At 41.6% G+C, this 22,590-nt stretch overlaps 1 protein-coding gene across 1 annotated transcript in view; it reads right to left on the bottom strand.

The window, feature by feature from the left end:
* The window catches only part of GNPDA1 (glucosamine-6-phosphate deaminase 1), a 34,511-nt gene extending 15,218 nt beyond the window's left edge, over positions 1-19,293 (bottom strand). The window contains exons 1-5 of the mRNA XM_085618142.1: positions 19,160-19,293; positions 7,807-7,938; positions 6,424-6,525; positions 5,292-5,474; positions 2,485-2,669 (exon numbers count right to left, since the gene is read on the bottom strand). Of these exons, the coding sequence (XP_085474268.1) occupies positions 2,485-2,669; positions 5,292-5,474; positions 6,424-6,525; positions 7,807-7,938; positions 19,160-19,223 (666 nt within the window). The 5' untranslated portion in view covers positions 19,224-19,293. The remainder of the gene's footprint in view (positions 1-2,484; positions 2,670-5,291; positions 5,475-6,423; positions 6,526-7,806; positions 7,939-19,159) is intronic.
* Positions 19,294-22,590: the final 3,297 nt, after the last annotated feature.

The following is a 22,590-nucleotide window of genomic DNA, read 5'->3' on the forward strand; positions in this document are numbered from 1 at the left end:
CTGCAAGACGTGATTCCAATCATGAGCTTCGAAACCTTCATGGCACCACTGCCACGGGCTGGATGATGATGCTACTAGTGAATCAAGGAGATAAGGGAGTTCTATTTTACCCACTATGAGTGGCCTTGAGTGTTAATATGGATGGAGAAACATTATAATCTTTTGTGTTTGTGCTCCACAGGACTTGAATAGATTTATTTCAAGGTGAAGTTAAAAGAAAAAACGGCAAAGGGAAAAAACAGTAGTTGCCAAAGACCAGTCAATGTGGTTAACTGAAAGAGTAGATTGAGGCAAGGTTTCCTGGTTTCACATTGCTCAATTAGGCCACTATAAGGTTCCCGCTCTCTCCCGTTTTTTTTGGGGGGGGAAATCTTTTTATTAAACAAAAGAACAAGCTTCAGATACAAGCAAATTCCAATATACATATGCAATTTATGGCAAAGACACGGCAGTTACCAAACACCTCAGCACGCAAGTCCATTTTACACAGTTCGGCACACTACTAGATTGAATTCTTCTCTTAACTCTCCCAGGATAGCCTATACAACACACCCCACGGGCCTCTATACAATGTCCAGGCCCCCCATATGTTCTCCTACTTGCGAGGGCATCCACGACCTTGATAGACCACCTCCTCCGCATTATGACACCAGTCCATATTACACAGCCATGCTGCCACTGTCGGGGCTCCATCGCCCCCATGCACATGCGATGTTCCTCTTAGCGACCCCCCTGCTAAAGCTAGCCACAGCTTGGCCCACTGTGGCCATGTGATCTCTCCTGTGACGCCGAGGATGTGCCATCTGGATTTCATTGGAACCTGATCGCCCACTACAGCTCCATTATGTTGGTTAGGCCCCTCCAGTACTTCTGAATCCTGGGGCAAGACCACAATATATGAAAGAATGACCCCTTCTAACCACATCCCCTGGCATGTAACTGAGGACCACCACCAATACAGACCTGTACCATTCTCGATGCACAAGACCTGTGAAGGATGCAGAGTTGAACAAGCCTAAAGCACGCTCTGATGGCTATTCCTCTGGGGCTCTGAAAGGCCTCCGCCCAGTCATCATCCTCCAAAAGTCCCACATCCGATTCCCAGGCCTCCCTCAGGGAACCCAGGCAGTCCGGGGAGTTGTTTACCAGTTTTTTGTAAGTAAGTGACACCGCTTTCTCGATCATGGGATCTAAGAGGAGTATATCCTCTAGGGGGGAATATTCTGCTATCACTTTCCCTTCTTTCAAATGGCAATGGAGTGCCAAACGCAGCGGTCGGTATTTGAGGAATTCACCTCCCCTAATCTCTCTCCCGTTTTAGACCAGATGTTTAGTGCTTTTTGTTTAATTATTTGAGGTGCTAAACCAGTGCACTGCGTTAAATACATCAGCACTATGCAGGTTTGATAAAGATTATTGGTCGTAGTGTTTGGGGGGGTGATGTTTTATTGCAGAAGCTAAAATGAAAAAAAAAGAACCCACTCTTGGTCAGTACATTGAGAGCATTTGCTCGACATAGCTAAACATCTTTATGCATGGTCATCTATCTTGAATTAATTCATCCGTCCACTTCTCACCCATCCAACTATTCATTCACTCACTGAGGCATGCAGCTATGTCTCCTATCTCACCTAGCTATTCAATGACTGTACAAGGTTCTATAATGAAACGTCTGCAGAAAAACACACCATATTAGCAATTAAAGAAAAAAAAATGTAAGTAGGCAGGAACCCCTCCCCCGCAATTCCCTCTTACAGTGGTCAGGCATGCTCTCTTGCTACATGCATTAGTGAGGCTGGTCTGCTCAAATTTGTCAGCGCTACTATTGGTTCCCAGTTCAACCCTGATGCTGAGTAAACAATCTTAGTTGTAACACAAATCCCCTTTGGTCTGCCCCGTGAATGTTTGGCACAGCTGGAATTAGATTTTGAATTGAAATGGGAGAACTTAAGCATTACACCGTTACAATTAATTTATAATAATAAAAAAAACAACATACAGCCAGGTAAGCAAAGTGTAGGAAACAGTGGCATGAGCATTCCACTTTAAAGAGAATTCCAATCTACTCCAAAAACACATGCATGAGAAAACACATGACCAGAGAATCTCTCTGTCAGGGAGGATAAGAGACGGCTTACGACAATTCACAAATATGTCAATGGTCATGTAGAACTCCTAAAATAGAGAATTCGGAATACAAAATAGGTCACTACATTGGAATGAACAAAAGGGAGACGTACTTTATTCTTATTGGATTGTTATAGTTAGACTCAATTCAAAATTGCAGTAGGCAGAAAGGGGGCATACAAATTCTGCCCGTTAAAGCAAAGGACACAAACCCTACATAACCAAATCATTTGTATTTCAATAAGCATGTCTTAATTACCAATGCTAAAACCCACGCAGCGAAATAATAAAAGCAAAACCCAGCACTCTACAATTTACACCATTCAAGTTATTTAGCTCACCCCATCAACCTCCTACCTCTCTCGAGTCCATCACTGTGCCCACACCAACTGTGAGTGCCATGGTTGGCACTTTGGAGAGATTCCCATCAAAGAATCTGGCGTTGGCCAATATGGTGTCCATGGCGAGTGTTTTCACTCGTGTTCTTGAGACTAAACTGGACCCAGGTTCATTGAAGGCGATGTGACCGTCAGGGCCGATGCCTGTGAGCAACACAAGAGGAGGGAAATGGAAAACACAGTGATGGAAGAGAATACTGCCACATAAAAGGGATATACATTGTGCAGACAAATTACAACTTCTGTGGAAGCTCAAATCTGCAGGTCACAGAAACAACAATATTACAGACAAATCAAAGTTTTTCATCATTCCAGGACACACACAACTTGAGTTGGCTAAAAACTTCTATTTTTCAGTACGGTCTATATAATTTGTAATGTGTCACAAATGTAGTCATTATTATTAATAATACACGTTACATAAAGAGTACAGGTGAGAAAGAATTACCCTGGAGTATGATTACTCCTAAGAAAATTAGTCAAGTGCTTTGCTCTTGTACCCAAAGTATCTGGGTTCTGAAAGAAGTTTGATTATTGGTGAAAGCTGCAAGGCGTCATCACTACTGAACCTGGGCAACTAAAAAGTGGTGCTGTCAAATCAATGAGAACACCTTGAGAAAATAATACCTTGCACAACCGATGTAGTTAGAGGTCCAGCAATCAAATAATGAAAGTCAGATATGATGGTCTGAAATGAATTAAACATTTTAGCCAGAAAGAGTGAATCATATTATGGTGATTTTCTTGGAACTCTAAGGCTGGCCCTAGCATAGTGGAGGTAATGCAGCATCCTGCCCACACAGTAGAAAACAAGAAAAAAATGGTGGATGGAGAGCAATGCTTCTTAACCATGGGAATTCCTTTGAACAGCATTCCTTTTAATTGTATTTTGGGCTGATTAGTGCCATAATAGCCATATGCAAAACAGTTTGTCCTGGCCCAAAGAGTCCAACTTGAACTATTAAACCGCATTGTTTCAGGCAATCCCAGACACATTTGCACCCCCAACTCACCTGATCTGCAGTAAATTCTGGTACAAATGACACAAATAAGTTAAACAGATGTGGTCTACTGCCCAACTCTCAGACTATGGATCCACAAGACAAGAGTCATTTTCCACACTTGCTGAAAGCGGCAGTGAATACACAATACTGCACAGGCTTCAGTTTTCAGCCTCAATCTGAGGCAGGAAGGTGCGGTCTGAATGGATGAGGTTCAATATACCAACAAATGAGGAGCAGATCCGGAACTGGCATATGCAGCTGAAGCCAAGTAAGAGGGAATAATCTGTTAAATGTGTGTTTGTGGTGAATGAGGGAGAACAAGCGCATGTAAGAGAATAAGGGCGAGTGAGCATGTGGCTGAAAACGAGTGAGTGAGAATATGTAAGAGGGAAGACGGAGTTGATCGAAAGAATGACTACAAGTGAGTGAGAGTGAATGAATACGAGGGAGAGTGAAAGAATGTAGGGCAGTAAGTGGGTGTCAGTGAATGAATGAAGGGAGCACAAATGAGTTTGTGACTGAAAGGAAGTTAGAGTGAGTGACAGGAAAGTGAGTGAGAAGGGGTTAGAGTGAGTGGCACTGTGTGAAAAGGAGTATCGGAGGGAGCGTAGGTAAGACTAGGCAAGAGTGATACTGAGACAGGCTGAGTAAGTGATTACAGGTGTGATAGTGAGCGACAATGAATTAATGCAAGTGAGGATGGGTGTGAGTGACAAGAAAGTGAATGAGTTAGTGAAACTGTGTGAAAATGAGTGAGTCCAAGTTAGTGAGAACATGTGAAAGTGAGACCAAGAGTGTGTGAATGAATGAGTGAATGAGACCGATAGTAAAGTGAATGTCACAGTGGGTGATACTGAGTGAGGCAGAGTGTATAAGTGAGACAGGGTGATAGAGTAGGATGGAGTATAAGTGAGAGAGAAGGGATTAGTATGTGGAAGTCAGTGAGAATGAGTGCAAGTAGGTGAACGTGAGCTGAGTGAGCGTGTATATTGGGGGAGTAAACAGGAGTGAGAATGAGCGACAGTGAATGAAAACATGAGCAAGAATGAGTGACAGTGAGTGACAAATTAGACTAACAGTGACAAAATAAGCGTGAGTGCAAGTGGGAGTGAAAGTGAGTGAGCATGAATGAGTGTGAGTGAAAGAATGTAAGCGAGAATGTGTGTCTGTGTGTGTTATGCTGCAAGTCTGCAACTGGCCTTGGTATAACGGGAGGTAATGTTTTGTCTATGGGACCCCATCAAAAATGCTGGCATATCAGAGGTAATTCTTAGCTTCTACGGCATCTATTGAAAAATAGTGACACGGTCATACTAGACGTTATTCTTGGCATATGGGGCATCAGTGGCAAAATGCTGGCACTTGCATAGTGGAGATAATTTTTGGCATACAATGTAAAAACGTACTCTTCCATGGACTACTGAAAGAAAAAGAAAAAAAACAGCTCCTTGATTGTAAGAATAAAACTCAGTTAAAGACATGCAAAACAGCTATGCTCCATTGCAGAGAAAAAACAAGAGGAGGAAGGAAAGCCATAAAATAAAAAGCAAGGAACAGATACGGATAATAAAGTCAACCAATGATAAGCAACTGGATGACCCAAAGCCCATTTTATGCCTGGGTATTACACACAATAGGCCATTAGACAACGGACAGCTGTAGGAGAGACTTATAAAGGAGATGGACTGCTAGAAAAAAATAAACAAAACACCCTACAAGCAGAGTAAAATGCAAGATGAGACATTTCTTCACAGAGTCGTACCTCCGACAAAGAGCTCAATCCCTCCAGCAGCAGCAATCTTCGCCTCAAATGAACTGCATTCAGCCTGGAGGTCGGACGCGTTCCCATCTAGAATATGTGCATTCTCAGGACAGATGTCGATGTGCTTGAAAAAGTTGTTCCACATGAAGGAATGATAGCTCTCTGGGTGATCCCGAGGCAGACCTGCAGACCAGAAAATTCAAGCTACTAAACCATTTGTTGATCCGACATAAGTATAGAAAACAGATTCCGATCTAGGTGTCGCTGGGAAGAAAGGACATGAAGATGGAGGATTTCTAAGCTGCCCTCCTTACCACAGAGATGGGGTTGGCCAACTAAAGTTGTCAATGTTAGCAATAAGTATTCACAGGCCCAGCTTTCTTGGGGATACTGCCAGGTTCCGCAACTCCAAACTAACAACCTGATGCATCTGCAAAACTATTTCACCATTTTCAGAGATCATCAGATAGTATTGAATTTTAAGAAACCTGATGATTTTTGTCAGTAACAACTCTATGTGCATTAGACTTCTGCTGCAGTGATCCACCAAAGCAAAACTAAAAAGTTTAGTCAACCATAACATTTAATTCTAAATCAAGCCCAAACTGTCGGATATGCCCCTTCATTTTATAAATTCACAGTGGAATGACCCTGAACAGTAATACTTTTCAAAGATGCTCGACTATCCCCCTTGTGGTTTGCCCTGTTTTAGGCTTGTTGTGATTGGAGGAAAAAAAAGTCTAAGGGGAAGCAGGTGCAACTAGTATATTTTATTGGATTCTTTAGTATATTGTGATACAAATAAAATGAGGAAAACCCTATTGTAAAGTGTAACATAGGACAATTCCCATGATAAGCGGCTTAACACCACTTTCTCCTGCCCTTTAATCAAGTTATTTCACTAGTTCATTTGCGCAATTAGAAGCCAGGGGTAAGCAAATGTGCATTAATGACAAACGTATGACATTATGTACAACTACTATGAAATAAAAGGAATAGCCTTGGCAACTAAGAGGCAGGGTCTGGCGTGAGGTAAGAAAAACCACCTTTTGAGGAAACATGAAACACTTCACCAATAGATAATTCAGCAACAGGCTTATTTCCACCAAACCAACCAATGTACATGACCCACCTACATATTCATCCATGTTGAAGGTTTTCACATACTTGAAAGAAAGGTCTCCGTTCTTATGATACTCAATAAGCTTCTTGTAGCATCCTAATGGGGTGCTTCCTGAAAGACCAGAAAAATACATCACCAACCGCACAACTACTTATTCATCCATATTTATTAGGCTCTGCTTGTGCAATCATCCAGCCACCCGTAACATGTCCTCTAAAGTTCTTGAAGAAAACCTAATGTTCTGTTATTCTCTGTATCCAAGGTGTTCAGATCACCCTTTGCAGTCTTTAACCCCAACAACTGCTTCTGCGATTCTTACTTTCACACTTCACACACAGTTTGCATGGTCGTTGTACAATCATATGTAATGTATTCTGTAGAGTGACCGCTATTATCGGTACAACTAAGAATAGTGTATATACAAGTTTCAGATTATGTAAATATTTTTTAGACTTAAAAGCGCAGAATTCACTCCTGAATGTTACTAGAGCCCACCAAATCTCATTGGCCAGATCATCGGTTTATTTCATTGGAATTTTTTTTTTTTATTCTTTCTTACCAGCGGAGTGATAAATAATGTCTTCTGACATTATGGGAACTTGTGTCTCTGTTTTTCTGCACATTAGGAACTTCTGGAGAGTAAAAGCGAATGGTTTGCCATTGCACGTACTCTCTCTCTTGAAGGAGGTCAAAGCAGACCCCATCTAGTGCCATAAAATGAACAGCCTACTACTGCTGTATTCAAATCCCGCCTTCCCCACAACTTCTCCAATGTCCTGTCAGGCCAGTAGCTCATGAATGCTTTACTAGCTATCAGAAATTAATGTTACGGAAACATGCAATGTAATCATTTCTAAGCAGCCAAGGAAGGAAGCAACCTCTGGAAACTTGTTGAGCTCGCAGAAAGTTGGCCTTTTTACTTGCGAGCCAGAGATACAACAGACCAGCAGTGAGATCACCATAACAGAGTTATGTGCCAAGGCAAACCACAAAGCAAGGTTCACTTGAAGAGAGATAACACCTTCGTAAATTTTACAGCAGTATGAGAAAAATACCTCACACCCCTTCAAACAACAAATCCTGACTGCAATCAACATTCTTCAATGCCGTTTCAGATCCTAAAGGTCATAGAATTGAGTCGTTGTTGGTACATTACAATGTTGGGCCACAAAAACGTGTGCAATCAGGGTTTTTTTTTGGTGCATGAACACACAGAATAGATCTTAAGACATTAAACCAAATATGTTTGTGCTTTCTTCTCCCACTTCCTATCCACATGCACTTGGGAAAAAGCAGCAAACTAAATAATAATAAACATAGGTGCAACATTCATGGTCTAATTATTCAATTGCAGGCTTGGGCAAGGAAATTAAACATTAAAACGTTTCTCACCTGTGGGAAGTCCTAACGTAAAGTATTTGTCAGGACCAGGGTTAAAATGGACGATTCGATTACGGATATATTTTGCTGCCCATTCACTTGCCTGGTCATAGTCGTCCAAAATAATAAGCTTCATCTTTCCTACTGAAGACAAATAAAATATTGACATTGTTAACAACACTGCAACCCCATGGTGGTACATCAGTGCAGGCAAGAGCAACAGTTCAGCATTCGTAGGATCCTTCAGCAGAGGTTCCTGTAATCTCGGGTCAAAGCCTTGAACACTGAGACGGACAATTTACTGAAAAACACTACGCCTGTTGACAACCATTTAGTCCTTTGAAGCCCTAGTGTACCTATATAGGATTGAGTGTAATCCGAGTTCAAAGTTATGGCTACTAGACAATGGGAGTGAAATGAACTTCATCTATACCAACACAAGTGTCAATTTATCTTTTAATCCTCTATAACTACTAAATTCTTCCACCCATCCTTATGAAATCTGAGCAGAATATGTGTGGGGTTCTATAGTTGATGCAACCAGTAGCGCTGACCTAAGTTGTGAAGTCACCCTGCATAGACCCAAGCCTGGTAACATGACCTCTCAAACCTCCGGCCTCTACCCTGGAAAACAAATGGGCCTGTGCCACTTCGATCTGCATAAGAATGCCAAAAGGTACTACCTTCTTGCAACTTTCATAGCACATTGGTTCGGTCTGAACCGGTCAGATCGGGGACGCTATGTGCTTCTTTACTACCCCTCGTGGACATTGATTTTCATGTGGTATTTGAGATTTGCTTGGACCCTTCATTCCTGTAAAACCAGCAATCGTCCTGTCTTTTGGACACTTCTCAGCCCACACTTCGCAGCAGGTGGGCTGTTGCTGGTGAAGTCTTGCGGTACCAGTCTCTACAGTCCTCTAAGGTCTACATCACCCTCTTATTGCTGACACCCGCTCACGTTCTCCAAGACAGCCTTACTTGAGTGATCCTCAAGTCTGGAAGTCTCTGCTGGTTTCACCACATACACCAACAGAACACCTGTAAAAGTGATGGCTCATTGAAGTAGGACCTTTGACTGAAGTGTTTTGATGTGGTGCATGAGTGGCCTGAGTGATATTCATGACTTAGATTGCTGTTGCTAGGCGTGTAATGACAACTACGTTTATTGTTAAATCTGTTTAAGGGGTATCCAAAGGATCCACCCTGGAGTCAGATGCATGCCCTGGACACATGCAGAAGTGTCTGATGTGCGTTCTTTAAACTCCTGAAGCAACAAGCGAGTGGCCACAGGGATGCACCTGCACTGCATCCATGGCCAATGGTCTCATTAACGGAGTCTATTCAGATGCACTTAGGAGTGACCCGCAAGCCTGTACAGGACAGGCATGGCACTCGTAAATGATCTTCACTACTCGGGCAATAGAGAAGAGAACCACAACAATGAACTTGTTACAGGCAGCCAGAATGGAGAGAAAAGCAACCAATGGTCATGCACTAGTCTCTGCCAGACCCGATTAATTCCATAAAGGGCCTTCCAGGACCAAGAGAGAACCAGGGATATAGGCAGCCATCAGAAATAATCTAAAGTGTAATCTACAGGCATACACAAGAGAAATACGGCCATAGTAACCCCTAGTTACAATCTACCTAGCAGTGATAAAAGGGCAACCTGGAGGAGTGCACTGATTACAGGGAGCCAAGGTCACAAGCAAACGAGCAGGCCCAAAAACAAAGAATCATGGCAACACAAGTCAAACAAATGTAAGAAGTCACAAGTTGAAGATATGGCCTTATGTCCAGCTCATAAATTAAACACTTTGTCATCAATAGTTGGCAGTGCCTGGAAGATTTCTGACTTTACTTACTAGGGTCCACTGACAAGCAAATAGAGGAGTAGCCTGTGGCATGCACTGGTTGCAGGCCATCCAAATTAAATGCCCATAGAGCTTGCCCAGAGGAAACTAAGGAAGAGTACATGGTGCGTACTGGTTACAGACAGGCTAGATGAATGCTCTATGGAGTTCCCCAGGAGCAACCGAGGTAGAGCACATGCAGTGCATACAGGACGGCAGGAAAAATGCCCACCGACTCCCCCCAGAAGAAAAATGAGGAGCAGCCCAAGGATTTTATTAGTTACAGTCAGCTAGGATAAATGCCGTAGAGGGTTCACTTGGAGAGTTACAGGAGGAGACTACCGGGTGCACTGCTTAAAGACTGTCGCAATAAGTGCTCTCTGGCATCAATTTGAAGCGACATGGTGGCAACAACATCATGGGCATCTGGTAGTCACTGGTCCTGATGGTAGGGGTGTAGAAAAAATATAATTAGTAGGTTAGATGAATTGTAAGGGAGAAAAGGATATGTGTTGGGTCAATGGGTGGGGAATCAGGCCTCAAAATGGAAGACACCATGGGAAATAAATCCCTTGACCTGCATGCCCAAGCTAGACACTCTTGGAGGAAAGGTCACATAAGGAAGTGGCAATTACTCTGAGAAAGAGGGCGGAAGTGCAGAGATCTAGTGATGTGACCGGGGAGCTTCGCATTAGCCCAAGGACAACAAGGGCTGAGGGACAGGAGGCAGGAAAACTGACAGGCAAAACAAGATACATTTACAAATACACTAAACCGTTGAGTCCCGTATTATATAGGATTCCAGGAAACTGCTGAATTTTATTCAGTCTTTGGTAACTAGATGCAGTGTAGTTCATATGTGCACTCACCTCAAAACTAAACTGCTGTCCTAAAGTGTTCGGATCGGTTAGCTTGTCTGCTTTCTTTGTGGATGATTGGCCCCTCGCCTATATAATAGGTTGGTAATAATACAGATTGGAACTCGATGCACTCTGGAAGATCCTGGTTCTCAGTTTTGAAATAATATTCCACAAATGGAATCCTTATGTAGTACATTTAACTCACCCCTAACATAAAATGCTTTGAAAGAAGTTTAAGAAACCTGGTTTAAGTGTGAAATGGTGACCATCTGGAATTGAGGACAGCTTAACAGTCAAAGGCAACTCAATGAAGATGCCTTTGAAACCTAAACAATGTGGGGAAGTTACCTACACAAACAATAATGTGACACGAGTCCCCCTCCTGAAAATAAAGTTGACTACAGTAAATTAACTCAAGTGGTGTGAACCTGCCAACTCGCAGGAAGAAATCAGTACAAGGTGCCAATGCTCCAAAATGCCCTACAGTCAAAGAATAGCAGACCTGGTCCTCACATTCTTGGATAGTGGCAAAATGCCTTGTTATCCACATCCATGTGGCCACCTTGCTCTTCAAATGAGCATCTTTCACTTTTCTGCTAAGGTCTGAAGCAGAAAATCCGAATCTGTGGATCGCGAAAGTCCTAGTCTATATGTACATAACATTATTTTGATTAGCCATGTTTGTGCAAAGGTGCTGAACAATGTCCCTAAGTCCAGTTATAAAAGCAAACCCTTGCAAGCAAGACTCTGGGTGAACCTTCCAGTATTTGTTGCTGCCATTTTTCTTTACTTCACAAAGCCATTTCTACAGAGAATGTGCTTGCTATCTGTGTAGGACTTTCACATATAAATTGAAAATGTGCATACGGTCTAACGGCTAGAGCTGCTGACTCTGGATCTGGGGAACCAGATTCAAGTCCCAATTTGGTTCAATATCCTTTGATTCTGGACAAATCACTTAATCCCCCACACTTACAATAAGATGAATCGAACATTGTGTAATGTAATCTGATGCACATGTAAAGCACTCCAATGCCCCTTGGTTGGTGGCCTGTTTATCGGGAGAGTTATTAAGTATATATACACACACATCTCCAGTGGAAGGTGTCATGCTGAAATGCATTGGGCAATTTTTTGTATCAGGTTGTTAATTTAATAATAAAATGAATTAGATAGACAGACAGACCGACCACTGGACCTCGTTTGAACACAAAAATTGTTACGATGCCTTGCCCCATACTATGGTGCAGAAGGGGTTTCTCAAATTTTCTAAAATTATTGGTATCATAACCAAGATTTGTCAGAAAACTTGAGATTTTAGTGAACAGATGCCTCAGGCCAGCAGCCCACTCGGACAGGTGCTCCAACTCCAGTGCACTTCCCCATCTGCCACTTTTATTGGCGGATGAATATCTTGGCAACAGTCCGTTATCGAAGGGTGTGGTTAAGGTTGTGATATTTACAAACAATTGTTGTTTTTACATTCAATAATAAAGCTAATTAAAGCTAGGTGGGTTGTGAAAAATTGTACTAAAAATTGGTTGTGATTCTAAAAAGTTTGAGAAGCACTGGTCTAAAGGTATAAGAGTAGATCACAACAACCTTGAAAGAGCTACACTATCTCCCCCTAAAAGGCTTCATTAGCTTCAAGATGATTAAAGACATTTACAGTGGAACAAAGGCTCTGTCCTTCAGTGCACATGTTCATATACAGGCTGATAAACACAAATCCATAATAGAAATGCAGTTAAGACAAATCCAACAATTTTCGGTCAGGTAGCTAAACGAATGCCCAACACTAAATCAACTGATTCACCTGGTTATCTTACCTTACATTACAATAAAAACTGTGGCTCATGAAAGGCTGAACAAATTATAGTCTGAAAGGATGGCTCCTTGGCTTAGGTGCCATGTGTGGCACTTCTGTATTCGAATTGTGTTAGACACCAATCAGGCCTCTACTACTTTGACCAGGCTTCTCATCACACCTAGCATGCACTAGTCAAAATGGCAGTGCCATTTCACCCAAATCAGGCCCCATAGCCACTGCAGGCCCTCTTCATGACATGCTCCCACTATTCAGTGCAAGCCTTTTTTACCTCAGCAGCATCTCATAATCCTAGCAGCTCCCCATTAGATGTTACTGACCCAGAAAGCCTCAAGGAGTCACCGTCACCCTAAACAGTATTTAACAATCTGAACAGGCCACTAATCACACTCAAAAACCAAAGGAAATGATGGACGGAGTGTTGAACATTGCAAGCACTCACCCCCAGTCAACTGATCTGGGTTTAATCCATCACCGTTCTTTAGCCCACTCTGCCACCCCAGTTCAGACATGGCCATATGCAAATCAGTCTGACCCTGTGCCTCATGGGAACAGTCCAGCCCGAACTGCCAAGCCAGGTCTTCCCTGGACCGGAAACAAGCTTTCTAGGACCGGTTTCTGGCATTTCAGCCGTCTTCAGCCAGGCTTGCTTGAATCCAGTGGCAAAGTGAGCAAGGGACTCAAGTCTGAGCATACCATGCCAACTTATGGCGAACAGGGTCAGACTGATAAATAATAATAACCTTCAGTTACCTTTTTTTTTTTTACCTTTGCACTGTTCGGAAAGCATTGGGGCGACGCTCTTCCACCTTAGCGGAGGAGCTGCCGCTGCCCATCCCGTTACTACACAACCACTGAAATCTTTTAACATTTTGGGTCTCCACAAAAGGATCCTGCATCATAATGGTTTTATATATTTTGTCAGTCCAACAATATTCTATTTTCATTGGTTAGGAGTCCTATGCAACTAAAAGCCAATACCAGTTAGGCCCAGCTAGGTTGCGTTTCTGGCATTGAATTATGAAAATGTACATCAATGCCTGGTAATGGATATGCCTTAAAGTTCCTTCCCTACACTTATCCTTGATAATTTGTTGGTATTGCTTCCCATATCTAACAATACCATTCTGCCTTCTTCCCATCAATTTTTCATGATCCCTCCAATCGTGTTTTAATGTTTCTTTCATTATTTCAAATTAGATTAGGAAGGAACATATCATGTCTGATTCGCTGCGATATACTTTGATTCCCAAGCAGCAGACCATATGTTATTCCCATTTGAGGGAACGGTTTCCCTCCGCCCAAAGCCATCTCTTCTTGTTCAGTTCTGAATCAGTTTACCTTTAATCCTGACAACCCAAAACGTATTCATCAGTATCTCAACCAGCTCTGAAGACTGGCAGTTGTGTTTTTCAAATGCAATTGAATATCATCTTCTTATGATGATATTGCAGGAGTTTCTCCTGATTTATTTATGCTTAGGTCTGTACCCCTGTTCCTTGCCTCATTTGCAAGGGGCTCAGTAACTAAAGCAAATACTAGTGGCAAGACAGCCACACCAGTAGTTCCTCTTATGATGATATTGCAGGAGTTTCTCCTGATTTATTTATGCTTAGGTCTGTACCCCTGTTCCTTGCCTCATTTGCAAGGGGCTCAGTAACTAAAGCAAATACTAGTGGCAAGACAGCCACACCAGTAGTTCCTCATTCCTTACACCACAGGAGCTCCCCTCTATGAAGTTTGTAGCCAACACTGATATCCTGCTAAGTACCAGGTGAGGAGTAGCCCTGTGATGGAGCATGCCACCCTTCGGATAGATGGGGCCGTAAACAGAACCTATTCAAAGATTTTGAACATCACAGTCTTTTCGTACTTGCAGCCTGGAGTATCTTGATAACACTTCCATTCAGATTGGCCATTCATGGATAGCTAAATCTTCAATGAGCTCACCCAATCAGTAGTTCTTTGGGGCAGTATTAAAGACCAGTTTCTAAACAGCAGTTTCCAGGTATTTCCAGTATCTGGTCTTGGTCTAAAAGCAATACAAATAACAGTATTCTATGTCAGACGCGAAAATAAACAATCTCCATCTGAACTTTTCTCAGGATGGCAAGACAACGGCCTCTACCAAAGAACAAAATGGAGGCCATCAATAGAGTCCAAATTTCCCACACATACTGGTAGAAGTAGAAGACTGGCATTGCTCTACTGCTTATTATCCGTCATGTCTAATTATTATTTCCGATTTGGTGTCTGCCAAACAATTTGTGCACAATCAGTGAGGTTCCTGGGATCTAGTATGGGCAGCCATCAGTACAAACCTGCAACTGTGACTCAGATTACATTATCTGCTGATCCGGAAGTAACCAGATGTTCTGACCTCTGTTACACTGGACCGTGAATTACCAAGCCTGGTATGTGGTTGGGGAGTACTCTACAGCTCACTTTACCCTCTATCCATCAGTCATGCTCCATGCTGATGATGGGACCTCTCCTGGTAGTTCTACAGGTCTACAATGCTTTGCTTGTCTCTTGCAACAAGCCCACTTCACATCCCTGTGCTACACTGCAAGGCTTCATCGTCCGGTAGGCACCATTTTGGGCTCTCATTTAGAAGTCTGTCCCTCTTCTGGACTCACTTCAGCTGCATACCACCCAGAGTCAACAGTCAGGGGTGCACCTGAATTCCAGACTGTAGCACCTACTAGGATCAGGTAAGTTTCCAGACAACATCCCAACAGGATTTATTACTTTGGGGTCGACCAGTATAGAGTTCTAGAAGAAGCGTCACGCGCCCTAAGCAGGTGGCCATTCCACCCAAGAATTATTACTTCTGAGTTTCAAACCACAAATCAGATTTAGAGCTTTTATCACACTCACACCAGCACAATAGTTCGAATTCAATCACATTTAATTTATCAGCTTTTGTGAGATAATTCATCCGCTTAAATCAAACCCAGTTTTCTATTGAATACCTGGTGATGTTATGGCTCTATTTTGTGAAGTGTGAATCCTTAAAAATACACTATTTGCATATGTTAATTGCATTAAAAACCGTTTTCATCTCAAAACTCATTCTGTCAGATGAGGCTTTACTTGATCTTGGTACAATCCTAGAAATGTATTTATTTCCGATTCCTTAATAATAACATCTGGATAAAGAGTGGCTTATTTAAAAATCAGTGTCTCCTCCTACTCTTTTTATATTTTCTCTCTGCCACCACCTCTGATAGGGACCTTCACATGATCAATTGCAAAACATTTAAAATAACTTGTTTCCCATCTTTGAGATTCCAACAATTATGAGTTGTTTCACACTTCCCATCTCTAGTCTATAAAACTCGGAGATGATTGGTTAACCTTTGTTTCATTGGTTGAATTGGACTGTCGATATTTACTTTTTGACATGCACACCGAATTACACAAATCCTACAGGTTGTCAATCAGGTTAAGAGGTAATATATATTTATATCAGGCCTTGGTCATTCATGGGGCCCCCAACCTTGCAGACTCTTAGGGACCGGTGGGTGGATGACGTAGGACCACTGGACGAAACAGACTGGATGGAGGCGCTGGCGTCACCCCGTGGGGCGGCAGTTGCGGTGCGCCTCCACAGGGTATATTATATTAGGCAACGGCTTTGGTGGGCGGGCCTGATCACCTCTCCGGAGTGTCTCCGCTGTGGCCATGCCGAGGGAACCTTCCTACACACGGTGTGGTCTTGCCAGGGCCTCTCCCGCTTCGGCGGGGGGGTCCTTGGGTGTCTCGCGGAAGTGCTGGGTTGGGACATTACCTCAGACCCCAGATTGGTTCTTCTCCATGTGATGGACGACGTTGGGGGTAACATATATAAGAGGCATTTGTTATTATTAGGGCTGACACTAGCCAAAAGAGACGTGGCCAGGTCATGGAAGGCACCGATTGCCCCTTCAGTTAATGTATGAAGAGGGGCCTGGACTTTAACATGGGTCTAGAGCTCCGGGTGTTTGAGGCCAGGGGATGCCCCCGCAAGCACTATAAAATCTGGAAGCACTGGGCAGACTACAGAGGGATATTTTTGGAACCACCGGCGGATGGGCGGGACGAACAGCGGGTGTGAGTGGTCCGAGGTGGAATGTCCCCGGGCGAAACAATGAAGGCGGTGTTTCAGGTGTGCGAATGGGTGGAGAAGATTTTATACCATTGGCAGTCATGGGCAGGTTAGCGGTCGGGGGGGAGGGATCCGGGAGTTGATGGGGGAACCACAGACTTAGTAGGGCTGTATTTGGTTTGAAATGCCCTGCATTATTTTAGTATAAAGGATAAATGTCAAGACGTTGTAATGTGATATTGATTTGGCAGTACTCTCTGGGTTACAGAGACCTGCATGATACGTGTTCTTGATCAATAAAATATGTTAAAAAAAAAAAAAAGAGGTAATATATATCACACCTGCTTAATGGTTCACCATACGTTTAAAATGTTTAACTTCATCCAAAGCGTGTTTGCAGAATTTACAATGCCCACGTTTCAAAAAAACTGATTGGGCAGTGGTGATACACAAGTCGATTCATCCTTTGTGAGGGAGACAAAATGGCACCTGGTAAGTATATCCCCATTATTAGATAGTTAGCAGGTGTATTCTTTCTAGGTACCAATGTCACTATTTTGATCCACTTATTTCCAAAGTGACATCAAGGAAATCTGTATTCTATTGGCTCATATTCATCGTTAATTTAATGTTGAACAAGTCAACGTTCAGATGTTCTACTAACCTTAGAAATAGAATTTCGTCCTCCCTCAAAATAATAAAAATAGGTTGTGATGAATCTGAGTCAAAGGACTTCATGTTCATATGGTGATAATGAGAGGTTGGCGAAGCAAACTGTCATTTCCACCATCTCATCTCATGGTAAAATCACTGTTGTCCTTCAAGGATGAATGAAAATCAGTCCCAGTTGGAGAAAAAAAAAAACCTATCAACATAACTCGAAAGAGTACTGGTCAATAAAATAGACAAGTGGTGGCAGGCACAGTGTCACTATTTTTAATTTACATTTTGATGACACTCATAACATGCATCATCATTTATAACGTATATTCATGCACATATAGACGGACAATAATATGTGACTTTTACATTAACTGTGAACTATAGATAAAGCAGGTTTACGTTATTTAAACAGTTCATTGTATGCCTCAGACGGCCGATTCCATAATAAAAGAAGCGTGGTATTCCTGCTTGCTGTGCATAGTTTATTTCTCCTCATTCCAGTCACCATTCGATGCCGTGATCTTGTTAACTGTATTGTTAGAGTTTTGTATGAAGGTCATTGTTGCTTCATTTTAAAGAGTTGGACAGTAATTCTCAGCACCTACGCGAGAAGGGAGCCAGGAAAGAAGAATCCCCCCTTGAACGAAATCTATGAAGGCCAGGGCGATGGAAAAATTCTGCACTGTACTTCTTGTGAGTAGTGGACATCACCAGGCAAATTGTAAATGTTAATTGTGACTTGTTCCGTCTCTGTGGGAACCCTAGGAGTTGCTTCTTTTTGTTAAATTTCATTATTAAATAGTGTGTTCTGGTATCAGAAAGTTAGACTTGCTCCTGTCCACCTTCGGAGGTGGATGTCTGTTTCCCACTCCTGAGACCTAATACTCCTTCTAGCCCTACTCATAGAGATAGTTTCTCGAGTGAGCACTCACCTCCCTATTCTGATTGGAACCTTCATTTAGTATCATTTGAGATGTTATATTTAATGACACCGACCGCTTATGATTTTCCCATCTTTGGCTGCCACTTTACCTTAGCATTAGGGAGCTTCCCATCAGAGGAACAGAATGTGTTATTATTTGCTTGTTCAAACCTTAAATAACTTGACTTCCCATGTGTCTTTTTGACTTCCCCGGACTGTATTCACATATGCTGTATTCAGGTGAATATTGAGTTAAGACTAAGTAGATTCGATTTAAACTGTAAACTCACTAATGGGTAAATAAACCTTTATGGTTTGCAGATTTAGTCCTTTCTGTTGTTACTGTGGGGCAGAATAAGCTTCACTATCATCAATATTTACATATATTTGATGCTTTAAGCCTCAGTTCGAGATAAAGCCCCATCCAAGTAGATGCAGCAGTTTAGAATTTGCACAAAATCTGCACAGTGTAAACAGCATCCTTTCATCCTGCTATCACAAGTGACTTTTTTGTGACTCCTTGACAAAGGGAAGGGAAGGTGGAGACAGAAAGAAAAATGCTGTTACGACTTAACTTTATCTCATTTAAAACGTCCCCCACTTATGTGTTCGTTAATGGGGAATAAAAATCATCTGGTCTTTTTTTTTTTTCTTTTTCTAAACCCGCGAACTGTTCACAAATGCTGGTTTATAGGAAGGCGAAAAAGTAAAGTGAATAATGGGCGAGAGAAGGTGGGGTCGATTCTTCATCGAAACCCTGAATAATCGGAAATACGTAAAAGACTGGATTAAGTGAGTGATGAATAGATATCAGCTGACACAGATAGCGGAGGGTTCCCGAGAGATGAGAATGTGGCAGAAGTAGGTTTAAAGTCCTTACACAAGACTTGCCCTGCCCTTGTATCATGTTACTGTTGTAAAGCGCTCTAAAACCTTCGGGTCATGTCCGCGCTATAATAAAACTGCAAAAAGATAAATACATTAAACAGAATAGCATTACATAATGTTCAATTGTAAACAGATGCGATTTTTGCAACTAGTTAATTACACACAGACGCAGCTTCATTCAGTTCCCCGAAAAACAGGCGAACTAAGGGATATCATACACAGACTCACTCGTACCTTACAAAGGCAAGAGAAACTCACCTTGCGCGCTTGCAGCCCTAGACTCATATGAACACCTATTACCAGTTTCCAAAAGGTTTGTCATATGACCGAAGGTCACATGGTAGCAAGCTCAGCAAACGCATTATCCCATTGAAACTGAAGACGGCCGACGATAATTCCTAGAAGGCCAGCGTTTGTATCACTACAACAAAGCCACCATCTTGAAATGGGTGATTTCATAAAACCGTGCAGTGAAAACAAGTAGGTAACCCGATTTAGCATTTTTCAGTAACAATACTGTTGTGTGTGCCTGAAACACAACCTATACCTGTAATAAGTTGTTTTTAAAAAGTGCGCACGTTTCAGTTATTGAAATAGCAAAAATATAGATTTTTTTTTTATAATGGATTCCGGTGCAGAAGCATTTCGAACAAAGTTATTTTCTCGGCAACGGTTATAAAGCGGCTGAAAAGTACGCACTACAGTTAGACCATCCTATTGACAGCCTGAGCTGGTCCACGCTCTCAGAGTAAGAATCTTTTGACAAGTTAGAACAAGCATTTTCAATGCAATAGGTCTCGCATTATTAAAGTTTGAGCTGTTGGCATTGCTAATAATAATGCAACGCCAATAGCAGCTCAAAGATTCAGTAATGTGAGACCTATTGCATTGTAATTGTTTTTTTTTTTTTTTATATAGCACGAACTTGAGTTAAAGGTGTGTATTTATGTTGCATTGAGTACAGTGTAATTATGTGTTGTGTTATTATGTGGCACAGTGGCATTGTGTGGAGTGCATTTATCTTGCATTAAGTAGAGAGTAATTATGTGACGTGCAATTATGTAGTACTGAGTGGTATGTGGAGTGTATTTATGTTGTATTGAATACAGTGTAATTATGTGATGTGTAATCACACAACCACACCCAACCACACACACACAACCACAACCACACACACAACCACACATACAACTACACACATAACCACCACAACCACACACACAACCACAAACACAACCCACACACCACAACACCCAACTACCCAGTTTCTGTCTTTATCTATGCCTCTGTTCCTCTTTGTCTATCTGTCTCAGTTTCTAGCTTTGCGTATGTGCCTCTGTTTCTGTATATCTCTTTGATTGTTAATCTCCTTCTCTATATGTGTGTACGTCTGTTTTCCTGTACCTAGGTCTAGCTCTGTGTATTTCTGTCTATATGTCTATAACTCTATTTGTAAGCAAGCGCCATTTTAGATTAAGGGAATCGGGTAACGGAAAGAGAAAGAACTCTATCCAAAATCACACGTTTTCAGTCCAGTCAGAAAGTATGACTTAGTCCCAACGAGTCCTTGTTTTGTAGCTAAGCAGATACAGTCAATTATTTCAGTACGCCTGACGTGACATTAGAAAAAGAGAAGTATAGTGCAATTATTCGGCACGTATTGTTTACCTTGTAACCGCTTAAATATTTGCAGTGCATTTTTCATTTTTTTTAACTTGTAACCGCCTTCATTTATTTTACCTTGTAACAAAGTAAATATTTGCTGCGCATTTTCATTTACTTTGCCTTGTAACCGCCTTCATTTATTTTACCTTGTAACCGCGTAAAGATTAGCCACGCATTCCTCCCAATTAAGCAACAAACTGTATTGCAGCCGCAAAGCCACAAGTAAAGTGATCGCAAAACTGAAAGCAAAGCCACAAGTAAAGCGATTGCGAAACCGAAAGCAATCACTTTTGGAAGCAGAGACAGCCGCCAATGATGCGCGCGCCACAGCCAGCCATATGCTTTCAATTATCGCGCCCGTGTCTGGGCACGATAATTGAAACCAGATAGGCTTTAGTGCGCATAACAGACACCAATAGGCCGTGGGCGGAGCGATGCGCCCGCCTTTGGCCTATTGCATGCTCTGTCTAAATAATACAGCCACTAAAAGCCCAATAATAGAAGACAAAACAAAAAACACACGCACAAGCGTGTATGATTCCAGGGTCCATTTCTGAACCCCTGACAAAAGGACTCTCGCTGCGCGAGCACTGGTACTAAAAATAATTACAAAAGACTCACAAAGCGGCATGGATCGTGTTCTCAGAATTTATTTTTCTCACCTTTCGGAGTAGAGAAACTGGTCGAAATTAAGAGAAGCACGCACAGAAAGCAATAAGAAGGCGATCTGCAAATCTCGCAAACCGCCCTGGTCCAATCTTGAGTAGTGACTCCACTTCAGATTTTTTTCGTTATGGGTTAGTCCTGGTTTTATAAAGGAAAACATGACTGCACGAGCATTGGCAAAGTCAATAGATCTACGAAGAATGTGAATGACTCAACAACAGTCCAATGGATAAAGAGGACTGTCTGAAAGCCCTTATAATGGTATTATACATATCATTTTAATAACAAGTATTGGCATAGCCAATAGGTCTCGCTTTCGGGACCTTATGTGTTTATTTAGAAGTGTTGGTTATGTTGTAGAGTATTGTGGCTGATGTATTTTATGTAGAAAAGTAGTAATAAAAAGTGTTATATATGGTACTTAGTGGTATTATGTGTAGTGTATTGATGTTGCATTGAGTATAGTGTAATTATGTGGTGTGTAATTATGTGGTACTGAGTGATGTTATGTGTAGTGTATGTATATTGTATTGAGTGTAGTTTTACATTTGTGGTGTGTTATTATGTGGCACTGAGTGATATTATGTGGATTGTATTAATGTTGTACTGAGTTGAGTGTAATTATGTGGTATGTAATTATGTGTTATTGAGTGGTAATATGTGGGGTGTATGTTGCATTTAGTAATTATGTGGTATGTAATTATGGGGAAGTGAGTGGTATTATTTGGAGTGTATGTTGTATTGAGTGTAGTATAATTATGGAGCATATAATTATGTGGCATTGAGTTGTATTATGTGGAGCGATTTTGTGTTGCATTGAGGGGAGTGTAATTATGTGGAGTGTAAATATGTTGCACTGTTTTGTTTTATGTGTAGTGTATTTATGTTGCTTTGAGTAGAGTGTAATAATGTCGCATGTAATTTTGTGTTAGTAAGTGGTATTATGTGGAGTGTATGTTCCACTCTGCATTTAGTAGAGTATAATTATGTGTTTTGTTTTATGTGTAGTGTATTTATATTGTATTGAGTAGAGTGTAATTATGTTGTGTGTTAATATGTGGTATTGAGTGATATTATGTGGATTGTATTGATGCTGTATTAAGTAGAGTGTAATTATGTGTTATGTAATTATGTGGCAGTGAGTGGTATTATGTGGGCTGGGTGTTGGATTTAGTATAGTATAATTATGTGGTATTGAATGCTATTTTGTGTTGTATAGAGGATATTGTAATTATGTGGATTTTAATTATGTGGCATTGATTGGTATTATGTGGAGTGTATTTATGTTGCATTGAGTAGAGTGTAAGTATGTGGCATGTAATTTTGTGTAGTTAGTGGCATTATGTGGAGTGTATGTT

The sequence above is a fragment of the Triturus cristatus genome, chromosome 7 (genome assembly GCF_964204655.1).
Source record: "Triturus cristatus chromosome 7, aTriCri1.1, whole genome shotgun sequence".
Classification (NCBI taxonomy): domain Eukaryota; kingdom Metazoa; phylum Chordata; class Amphibia; order Caudata; family Salamandridae; genus Triturus; species Triturus cristatus.